Source organism: Alosa pseudoharengus, unplaced genomic scaffold (genome assembly GCF_046254945.1).
Source record: "Alosa pseudoharengus isolate Yale_2024_CS ecotype anadromous, Long Island Sound unplaced genomic scaffold, YU_APseudo_1.1 YU_APseudo_1.1_scf_3, whole genome shotgun sequence".
In the NCBI taxonomy this organism is placed as follows: Eukaryota; Metazoa; Chordata; class Actinopteri; order Clupeiformes; family Clupeidae; genus Alosa; species Alosa pseudoharengus.
Window position 1 is genome coordinate 34,656,272 of NW_027468718.1, and position 12,017 is coordinate 34,668,288.

A 12,017-nucleotide genomic window follows, 5' to 3' on the forward strand; every position below is an offset into this window, starting at 1 on the left:
CTATGTAGCCTGACACACAGGCACATTCACTTGGTGCTACCCACACACTATACAACAACACACAATATCCAGGTGTAGCATAGTGCAGCCTGGTTTGGGCACAGGTTCAAAGGATGGTAAATGAGGACACAGGCAACATTTTCAGGGGTATAGCCAGGTGGGAGTATTCAGGTGGGTATATTGAGTTATTGAGTGTCCCCAAAAGAAAAATGTCCCCAAAGAAGTTCAGAGGCTTTTCTTGGAGATGGTGACACAGCAACGACACACCTACGTTGGCTACACCACTGAATTCTCCACACAAACACAACAAAGTGAGACCAGTCTACGGTGAGGGTTTGTGGGAGAGGAGAGTTGTAATGGGGGTGTGGAGAGAGACATACAGTGAGAGAGAAATGAAAAAAGAAATCAAGGCGCGCATCAAAGATGTGGGGACCATGTGAAATGACAGAGGACAAGCCGACACGTGCGGCAGGAACGCCTCATAACTCAAGGCAACGGCTGTCAGTCGGGTTCGTCCTCCACTTCTCGAGAAAAGCGGGAAAACCAGATGACAGAGACTGTGGGAAACTGTGGGAATGTTTTGAGTCAGTTGCGACTCAGCTGTTTTAATTTGCAAGTCAACAGCCCGGGTCCGTTTCTGTCATAACTATGGGATAGCCAAAATCTATAGGTCACCTAAGTTGTTTTGAGGGGGGAAAGTGAATAGGCCTACATATAACCAGTACGCCTAATACTATACGCTACAGCAGTCAGCAGTCAGTAAGGCAAACGTATATATTTCTGAAGTGCAAATGTTGGTCTGGTCTATAGTCTACGCTTACATAGGCTCTCTGAGTTTCCTTCTGATGTGCACCATGCAAGCTGCAGTCAAGTCGACCGCACATCTACACGAGGCAGCCAGAGCACTATGCCCTCCGGGCGCAGACAAAACACTCTCAGCATCCAATTAGATTTGAGGCGTTAAAGGAGCGGTCGCGGATCCCTCTGCCTCGCGCTTTCAGTCGGTCTCGGTCGGGGTGGAATGGTTCGGGGTGCGCGCCTCGCTACGGGCACAACGAGCGCCAGACCCGTGAAGGGGTGGCGGTGGCGGAGAAGAAGGGTGGGGGATGCTTTGCCTTAAACATCAAATTTGATATTTTACATATGGAGGCAAAAATAGCATGAAAGAAACTAACCCTAGTCCCCGAGTAAAAATGCCAAAATACACAAAATGCATTCCTCAGTTTGCTAAATAATCAGTTTTTTCCCCACTCCTTCCACATTTGTTTGTGGAGCTCCGGGGTTATGAATAGACGGATTCACAGTGAACTTGAGAGGCTGACGACCCGCCGCATCCATATGAGTTTCATAGCGGCCTCTGACATGGTTTTCTTGGGATCTGTTTGCAACATGTCACCAAGTGTTCTGAGATGGTTGTTCCCATGGCTTCAAGGCCAAGCAGCTTAAATTCTTTTAAGACCGTTTGGGAGTCTTCAAAATCTAACCCTTAGTCCCGCAAATGTGCCCAGGGCTTCTAATGATGCATTTCAGATTTCTGCTGTCGACATGTTGGCGATTATAGGTCATGCTGATTTTGACAACTACATAGTTTGAGGACAAATTACAGCTTTGTAAAGGAGCCACGGTTTTAAATAGTGAATTTAACGGAATTGTTGAATTTGATGGCTGCGGCACAGGTGCTTTCTGAACAGATCAAGGGAAAACCTTTGTACAATCCTATCGACAATATAAATTAAATCGAAAAACACACTTGTTTCTGCACCATAACCTTTACTCATTAATACAAAATAAGGAACGAATTAGTGCTGAACACTAACAATAAACCAACAACTGTAAAAGGTCAGGTGATTCGCAGCACCTTTGTTCTCGTGAAGAAAACGTTTGAAATCCCGATTTTTAAAGTAGCCTAGGCTATCAAAATTATATAATGTTCAGTCCTCAAAAACAGTCAAGCCTGTTTTACGTTTTGTTTAGATATACCGAGTTGACAATACTTCTTAAGCGTCTGAAAATGTAGTGCGAGGGGGCTGCATGACTGACGTCTAATCACGTTGTGCAAACAGGTGCTCGGCAATCAATTCCCCCAGCTGCTTGTCGGATGAAAGAGCAAGACATCGATCGCGAAGTTACGAACACATCTGTGCACCGTGCAAAGGGCAAACAGCCACTCAGGCAGATTATCAATCATGGGGGTCATTTTTGGGGGATCATTTGAACGTTTGTGAGGGAACAAAGCAATCTCACCTGTGTCATCAACCGATCCGCCCCCGTGTTCTCCTCATCTTTAAAGATAATGTCAGGGTTGTAGTTAGGTGTGAGTTCTTTAAATCGCTCAGAATTCCGGGTTATTTTCCCTTCGTATCTGCCGCTGGCTCCCAGCGTCTTCTCGGCCACGTTCGGACTAAACTGCTTCAGGGCGAGGGGTGTGAGTTTCGGCGGCGGACGCCTCCTTCCATATCCCTTCCCTGGTCCACAGCCCTCCGCTACAGGTGAGAAAGCCAGGGCGCAGACGCTGAACACCCCCAAAAGCACTTGGAGCCGCATTCCACCCTCAGCGCCGAGCACTCCGGTAGGGAGTGGTAAGGTGGCACAGGTCGCCGTGGAGTTTGAAAATACCCCTCGTCCCCCTCCTTATTCCCCCCACGGGGTAGATGGTGGGGGGTGGAGGATAAAACCTTTAATTTTGTATCACCTTGATCCGCGTCATTATCGGTGCGTAAAAACGTTCGCTCGCAAATGTCAACGTGAAGGCAGTCATGTAACTGGGAATGAAGTCGCCCGAGCGGAGATTCTGTGACACCGAGTGTCCGGTGGCCAAACGCCTCGAAACTTCAGTCTCTGGAGTAAAACACGTAAATGAGCGCGAGCAGGAAAGTCCATTTATTTAACGATAAGCCCGAGCAGCCGCACGTGTGTGTGTTCTCTCTGGAGAGCCGGTGGCGTGAGGTTGACAGTGAGCTGTCAAAGGGGTATCCTCGTGGCAGTTCGTGCTTCCGCGGTCGCCTTTGAATGAGTCCCTGTCTCTGGCTGAATTGGGAATTGAAGTAATCCACAAGACCAGTCGCAAGCTGTGACCGCACCCTGCCAGTTATGCCCTTCTATCCACGGCCGCCACTCCTCCCAGCCGGTCACACTGGGAACGTCGTATACCCACCGGCTCTCCTCCTGCCAAACACTCATTGCTGCTGGGAGGACGCAGCTTTAGACTCGGCGTACACAAACACACGCTCGCTTACTCACACACACAAATTCGGAGTTGACCCGAACATTTGGCCCAAACTGGACGAACGTTGACCCCACCAACTACACACACACAAACACAAACTCTTGCTTGCGCACACACGCCATACATGCGTGCAGACGTACACATACATCTCGCTGACGTACAGCAGGTTCACTGGGACGTGTTGCTCTGCAAATGCTCTGTGATGTGGTCAGTATATGAAAGGGTAGCTCATTTAGGATTTTAAAATATATGCACATATACTTCTGCTATAACATAGCTTTCTGTACAGAGGTGCCTGCTTTTGAAACTCAAACGTATCATGGATATACCTGAGCTGTTCTGTCCATGCAAGGTTTATGACACAATTCATCACCCTTACAAGGAGAAGGAGTGCAGACTTTGAACATAATGACAAGCTAAAATGAGGTTAAGTGACTTAACACCAAAGCATGTGTACAAGTGTGCATGTGTGTGACCCATGTGTATTTCTTGACAGCGTTAGACCTTCACAAGTGAGCATGTTTCATCTGGAAAACACACCAGGAAGTGTGTGTGTGTTTGTGTGTGTGTGTGTGTGTGTGTGTGTGTGTGTGTGTGTGTGTATGTGTGTGTGTATGTCTGTACATGTGTGTGTGGTCACTTTGCTGACGACAGAGTAACCTTTGAAATGGCTTATTACCCAGGACGGAGACAAGCAAACCACTCTCAGGACAGCAAATCCATTAATGCCTGAAAACACAGAACCCGAATGTACTTCTGACATGTCTGTTAATAGCCACGGTCACTTCAAGTCTTCAGTCACACACACTTTTCCAGCGACATTATTTTTAGAATAAATACGTTTTAGTATTGTGTGTGTGTGTGTGTGTGTGTGTGTGTGTGTGTGTGTGTGCATGTATATGTGAGTTTATTCTTCATCTAAGCATCTCTGAGATTCTGAAGCTTTGGGTCTCACCCACTAAGAATAAGAAGAGCATGCGAGCTTGTCTTCCTGCACAGCAGTGTCTTTAACCCTTACAGGCGTGGGTTTTTGAACATTCTAACATATGATTCTGTTCAGCAACAATTCAAGGTTCTAAAATTCTATGTTGAATTCAATGAACCCAGATATTCTTAGAATAGAACGTTCATTGTCCGACATGCCCGTCACACGGGTGTGACAGTGTACCTTTAACAGTTGAGAAGAGACACTAAAGTCTTATCCAGAGAAGCAGAGGAAATGTCTCTGGAGACTCCCCTGAAAAGGAGTATCAGTGGGAGATGCTGTGGCTGAGGTACACGCAATATTTTTTTTGTCATTTTTTTTGTCATCTTCTGTTTTATTTAAAACTTCATAAAACACGTTCAACACCATATTAAAAGGTGCTTTATCTTAAAACACATCAAATGATTTCTGTCATCATGATTGAAACACGTTCCACACCATATTAAAAGGTGCTTTAATCTTAAAACACATCAAATGATTTCTGCCATCATGATTGTTTGTTGTTGACTGTTGCCTGGTCCACAGTAGGACACGAGACAGACTTGTGTGTGATCTGAACTGGTCGACACATGCGGATGACACAAGCTCAGGATTTACACGCCACTGCCTTTAAGGGTTCTGTGTGACATGTGTTCCTGTCCGTTATCTGTGATGTGTGGGTGTGTGTGGTGGCGTGCTGTTATGTGGTCCCTTTAATACACTTTCATAACTGTATTTACACTTTTAATAGTTTGAACGTTTCAACTCCCACACAGACAATGAAATGGCTCCCGAACCAGATGCAGCCTTTGGACAAGTTTGATGGTGTGTAGCGCCACCACAAGAAACTTTTCTTGCTGCTTTTTTTACCAAAAACAAAGTTTAAATGATCTCTCCTGGAATTACACTCCATTTTCCTCAACACACACACACACACACAAGTATCCTGCTGAGATATAAGTGAAGGAGGTTAAGTATACTTCATTTGCACACTTTCTGTGGTAAGAGTCACATACTGCATGCAGAGGGGAAGGCCACAGTCAGATAGGGCCCAGATTGAGGAGGGCGTTTCAGGGGGTGGGGGTCAGGCAGACAGGCAGGCGACTGTACACAGAGGGGTAATGGGCAGTGGTAGGGTCGGAGGGGCTGAGGGGGTGAGCTTGTCCGTCACCAGCCTAGCGGTGAAGAGCCATGGGAAGAACAGAATCCTGAAACACACACACACACACTAACACACATACACACCTAAATCCCCCACCCCACCCCCACCACAAGGACGACACTCATTGCTCTGTTCCCCTCACCATAGAACTAAAATAAAATGACCAGAAACTACTCCAAATTAGCTTCTCAAATATTTACCAGCAAAAAAAGAGAGAGGGGAGAGGGGCAGAGAGAGAAATTCTGTGGCTTTCACGGCCATTTCAAAAAGCACACTTTTAAACACTACATGTTGACGTATCTTTTTTATTATTTGCTTATGTAAATAACCGAGTATTTTCTGCACCAGTCAGTTTTACATGCTCTAATTTGGATCAGGGAGGCAAGGAGGAATGGAGAGAGGGACAGAGCAATTAAGGAAAGAGAGAGAGAGAGAGAGTCCACTGTCTCTTCAATCAGTGTGAAGTGAGCTGAATTGGACTGAACTAGACTGTCCACCCTGTTTGCTTTATGAAGCAAGGCCGAGGTAGAGCAGGCTGATTTTGGGGATTGGTCATGCCCATCCCGTCGGGCTAATTAAAGAATGCTTTAAAACTCATCAACTCCATGCACTCGGTGACCTTTCCCCACCAAGGAAACACACACACAAACAGATGCGCGCGCACACATACACACAAATGCATGTACACACACACTACAAGCAAACACACATACATACATACATACATACATACATACGAACATACATACATACACCCAAACAGAAGGGAAAGTGGTGTTGAAAGTAAAGGAAAACTAACCAATAAATATGCTTGATTAGCCGCATTATCTTGGCACCGATCGAGCCTGCCTACTCGTGCCATCCTGTTCTGAACCGCCTGATCTGATGCTCGATCTCCAAACTGTGTTTGCATGGACACAGGAAAACCTCTGCATGAGGTGAGGGCAACCCCCATCTCTCCCCATGATGTTTCATATTCCATGTTCCATGTTCCATGTTCCATGTCACTGGCAGAGCTAACATATCAGTCCTAACATAGACCATGACTTGAGTGCCAGCATCTGCTAAATGAATACATCTAAATCATGAAAAGAATGGCACTCTTGTACATGTGGGAGACATGTCAGCAAACTCCTGAGATTGATGAAGAAGATGTAACGGGGTGACAGATGATAGGTCTTGAGATTGAAGGGTTTTTATTTTTCTTTACACCATCGTTATCTTTGTATTTACTTATTTACTTTCTTCCTCCTCCTCCTCCTCCTCCTGCTCCCCAGCAGCTGAGAGTCCTTGCGAGATCACAGAGGGGCAATTACAGAGCAAGTGGGTCCCACGGAGCGTGTCCTCTCCCTCTCTCTCTGTCTCTCTCTTCTCTCTCTCTCTCCAAAGGGCTTCATAAATAAGGACAAGGCTCCTAGCAGCCTGTCTCTATTGGACTTGGCTGTTGACAATGCTTCAGAAGTGGTCAGGGCAGGCCAGGGAGCCCTCGTTATGTGCACTCAAAAAGAAGAGGGACCACGCACTTATTTTCTTTTTTCAAGCACGCATCAGTCTCTCTTTCCCTCTCCCTCTCTCTCTCTCTCTCTCTCTCTCTGTCTCCCTCTTTCCCTCTTGCTGCTGTAAGTCAGACCAGAGACTCCTCGCTGTCAAGCGCTTGTCGATGGCACTGCTTCAGTCGCCAGCCCCAGCGTCTCCCGCCTGTGCAGCGGGCCCATTGAAGTTGCCGAGTTATTAATTTGCCCCAGTGAAATAAGAGGACGCATGGGCCAAGACAGAGGGAGATGGGTGCCTTTCAAAGAATGCCAACCGGGGCGCCTTTCATGTGTTGTCAGTGGGGTTAGCGTTCCGAGGCCTTACATGGGCACCAGGGCTACCCACGGACTAACCAACAAAGGGTGCTCCACCGAGGGGGGTTGTGGGTGGATGGGGTGGGGGGTAGGTGGTAGGAAAGGGCAGTGATCTAGAAATGGATAATGTTCAGATGCAAGTGAGACAGAGATAGAGAGAGCAAGAAAGGGAGTGAGAGAGAGGGAGAGAGAGAAAGAGGGAGAGAGAGAAAGAGAGAGCAAATTGATGTTTTTGTGCTATTAACTGGTAAACAACTCTGTTTTTAGTTGTTTTGCTGCCCTTGCTCGAGCTGGAGCCGCGTTCTTGTGGCGTGTGGTGGAACCTGTGCTGCAGCCACCAACGCTCCGCTCCCCCTCTAGGTAATGGTAGCTGTGCGCCCAGAACCACTTCCTGTTGTCCTTTATAGGGGAGGGGGGGGGCTGGTTTTGGGGGCTGTGGGGGTGAGTTACAAAGGAAGTCAAAGCACTGGAATGAATGTCAGGTCTCACTGGAAACAAGTCATGTCTCTGAACTAGTGAGAGATCGGTAAAGAACAGCTGATGCGATCAGACCTTACTCAGTGCCCCGAGTCCAGCACAGTGGACCTCTGATTAAAAAAAAAAGCCAACAAACAGTGATGTAATTTAGAATCTCGTCTCTACTTAGATCTTTTTCTCTCTATTTTGATTTCTTTTTTTTGTAAATTGTTCTCGGATGCACGCAGGAGAGGTCTTAAATTCCTTGTGCTACTGTATAGGTAGGGGACAGTGGCCAATCAACAACCAAGCGTAACTTAACATTACACAACGTGTCACAGGACACAACAATTCACACTTGGCTGGCGGCAGCCTTCACAGCACCACACGTTGTCCCCAGGATCCGTAAAGGCTCTCCTTCACAGTACCACACGTTGTCCCCAGGATCCGTAAAGGCTCTCCTTCACAGCACCACACGTTGTCTCCAGGATCCGTAAAGGCTCTCCTTCACAGCACCACACATTGTCCCCAGGATCCGTAAAGACTCTCCTTCACAGCACCACACGTTGTCCCCAGGATCCGTAAAGGCTCTCCTTCACAGTACCACATGCGCTACCAGTAGCCTGAATGCCCAACCAAACAACTAAAGTAACAGAGAGAGTAATCCAACAAGTAGGGGTAAGGATACCGGTGCTTTGGCCTCGTTACGTGATCATGTGATGTGTGAATGCAATAATCTACTGTTCAAAGGGCACTGCTATTTATGCTTGTTTACCCACTGCAAGTGTTTAGGCAAAGTCAGAAGCTGTCTTTAGCCAGTGGATGAAGACGTGAACGGCACGCGAGGGTTGTTGGGACGTCAGAACTTCCCCTGTAGGATGCAACTCCCCGATGCTATCGGTCAGAGTTGCTTGCCTTGGGTTGCCACGGAAATACCTTGTGTAGCATGTTATTTGTCAGAATCGTAGTAGTATATCCCGCTGTTCAAAAATACTCAAACTGCTTTCAAATTTTGTATGGGATAAGGGGGGGGCGGGGCGGATTCCCCAGACACCCCTACTATAGAACACAGCTCAGCTTTCAGACCAAAGGGCCCTGACGTCTGTGGGCTTCTTCCACCCGACTGGACATACAACCTGTCAATCATTCTCTATGTCCAATCATGATGTCTTGGTTCGTGATTCTTTATGATCCTCCTTCTTTTCCTCCATCTCCAGTTCAAACCTCATCACAAGGTTTATTCTCCTCTGCCCCTGAATGCAGGAGTCAACTAAAACCAAAGTGACCCGGCGTCTCTGGTCGTCTACGACCTGACTGGGCAGACAACCTGCCAGTCACTCTCTCTCCATCCAATCATGATCCAATCGTGTCTCATCTTGATCACCCTTTCGTCTCTTTCTCCCCCCGACCTTCTCTTCCTCTATTTCCAGTCCCAGCCTCAGCTCAAGGCTCCTGCTCCTATGCTCCTGAGAATAGTAGTCAGCCAGAACCAAAGCAACCTGACTGGACACATAACCTGTCAGTCACTCTCTCCGTCCAATCGCAATGTCTCATTTCAATAGTGCCTTTCTCCCCCCACCTTCTTTCTCTCCCTCCATTTACAGTCCAAACCTCAGCTCAAAGCTCCCGCTCCCCTGAGTATCCGTAGCCGCATCGGCAAGCCGTTGCCCTCGGCGACGAGGAGCGGGGGCCGCACTGAGACAGTCCAGTTTGAGTTGGAGCGGGAAAGGCGGAAAAAATAATACCAGAGCGAGCTGTATAAAAGCAAGCAAGCAAGCAGGCAAGCCTGGCTGGCTCGCCAGGCCGGGGCTAAAAGCGGCCCCCGTGGCTAAGCTAGCCGCCCTGCTAAAATAACAAAGGGCTGCCCAGGGGACGGGCGCAGGGTCGGTCAGCGAGACCCAACCGGACCACAGCCGCGTCTCCGCTCCGCTCCGCGAATGCTCAGCTCCGCCTGCGGCTGAGCGTCTGTAATTGAGGCCTAAAGGCAGAGGCCCTGAATAGCTCGATGAGCAGGCACACGCACGCGCACGCGTGCGCTCGCACCATCAATGGCTTCCTTTCTCAAAAGGGCCTGCCCACTCCTCTACCTCTCACTCTCACTCTCTCTTGTGCCTGTGCACGCACGCACACACACACACACACACACACACACACACACACACACACACACACGCTAAAGTACACATACTCTCACTCTCCCGCTTTCTCTCCGCAAACTTATGCATACAGTGTTTCAATATTTTCAGCTTGTATCTCTCTCCTTCGCTCTATCTGACAGGTAGTGCACAGAGGTTCTTACTCTTGTTTGCCTCTGCAATTCTCTGTTTTTTCTTTCTCTATCGTTCTCAAGCATTTCAAATATTTGTTTGTTTTGCTATCTTTCTGTCTCACCCACAGACACTCCAAAGGCCTCTCTATCCTTATCTTAACACCTCTGGTATTCTGCCATGTCAGTCTACCCAATAGAGCTCCTAATTGACAAATACACTGGCCTCTCCGTCGCACACATGTGAATAACTTGTTACACCTCAATCATCAGCGCTGTGTACGTCTTCCTACTTGTAATAGTTCCACCTTTTCCCATGTGGCCCTGGCTAAATAAAGATCGACCAACCCACTTAATAGTGTCAACAGCACCTCTGGTGTGCAGTCACAAACATGAGTAACACAGACCAACTCCGACACAGCCGTGCCATCCCATATACAGTTTCAGTAGCCAGAGGAGTCTAGATGGATGGATTAGATAGACGAGATATGTGATAGATGTGGCAGGCGAGGTACTGTATGTGGAAAGACTTCTAGTGTCGGCAAGTATCAAACACCAAATTTGATAGCAAGATACACTCCAGCCATTGATTGATCCCCAACTCAAGTTAGTTCCTGAAAGATACATATTTGTAAGTTTTTGTGAAAAAAAATCCTTTCATGGTATTGAAACAGCTTATATGCATCTCTACTATCTCTGCCTCATCTCCGCCTGGTTGACAACTCAGTTTGACAACGTTATCAAATAGCTAACAGTGTTATTCTAATGTCAGATCGACTCGATTCGACATTAGTCAGATGTAACTCGATTATTTTTTTAAAGTGAAACATGCAGCTGTATCATTAGGTAAACTTTTTTTTCAGAAAGGATTAGGAAAATCCCTCCACTTTGTAAGTCAGTCAGGAGTGGGTTCCACCCATTGTCACGTAACAACGATGGGCTGTTCTGACTTGTTATTCTGAAACGTCAACTTCCCATCTAAACTAGAACTACTGAGCCACGGTGTTTACTGCTTATTGCACTCATGATATGTCTTGTAACAAAAAAAAAACACCTAATGAACATGTTTAAAATGATTTTGTTGCCGGCGTGGGTCTTTAAGCTACTGTAGCTGCAGCACGACTCCTACCTGCTCTTGTCTGTAAATTCTATTACTTTTGTCACCCTAGTTAGATGCTAAGAGTATTCCATTGGCTGTGCATCTGTGCTCTGCACAATGACAATAACGTTTAACCTAATCGAGGCTAACGGAAACGCTATGCCTCGCGGCAATTCCTCTCTACCACCAGCCTACGAGGGGCGGGGGGGGGGGCTGCGTAGCCACGGCGATGATCCCTAACGACGACATCGCCGCCGATGAGGATGATTAAGGCTCGGTGGAGGCTGTTTATTGGCCCCCGCTGTGCCCCGAGCACGCAGTCTCACTCAGGGGCCCCCAGAGCCTCCAGCGCCCATGCCCACATGTGCCCGACCGACTGTGTCCATGCTCCATGCCCACATGCCCGACCGACTGTGCCCATGCTCCATGCCACCACTGCCAGGCTCCACTGCTGCCACTGCCGCTGCTCCTGGTGCTGCTGATGTTTTCCGCTTGCACGCATGCCACAGCTGTGGTGGCTGCGGTAATGTTTGACTGCTCAGAATGGATTCCCCAGCTCAAAAACGTTCTTATTATATTTATATTTTACTACACCGCCGCGAAGCCTGCCAGCTGCCGGGGCCAAGCAGCCGGCCGCGCGCCCCTTTAAATAGGCTGTGACAATATGATTAAACATCTGAGGAAGAAGAGGGAGAAGAAGAGGGATGGAGAGGAGGAGGAGAAGAAGGATGGAGAGAGAGAGAGAGAGAAAGGGAAGAGAAAAAATGCACAAGGTAAACATCAACATGGTTAGTTCAGTGTTGACGTTGGGACCCCAAGCAAACATAATCTTTTTATTTTTGAACTTTGCTGAAAGGAAGGGGTTTTTTTTTTCGGATGGGGGTAATGGAGAGAGTGTGTTTGTGTGTGTGTGTGTGTGAGAGAGAGATGTACAAATATAAAAAAATATGGAGGCTTCTCTGATGACATGATGACAACTAGATTTAGTTCAAACATC

The 12,017-nt window shown here is 47.6% G+C and overlaps 1 protein-coding gene across 1 annotated transcript in view; it reads right to left on the bottom strand.

Annotated features, from left to right (window-relative positions):
* ihha (Indian hedgehog signaling molecule a) overlaps window positions 1-2,990 on the bottom strand; it is a 10,483-nt gene extending 7,493 nt beyond the window's left edge. The window contains exon 1 of the mRNA XM_076262682.1: window positions 2,245-2,990. Coding sequence (XP_076118797.1) covers window positions 2,245-2,544 — 300 coding nt within the window. The 5' untranslated portion in view covers window positions 2,545-2,990. The remainder of the gene's footprint in view (window positions 1-2,244) is intronic.
* Window positions 2,991-12,017: the final 9,027 nt, after the last annotated feature.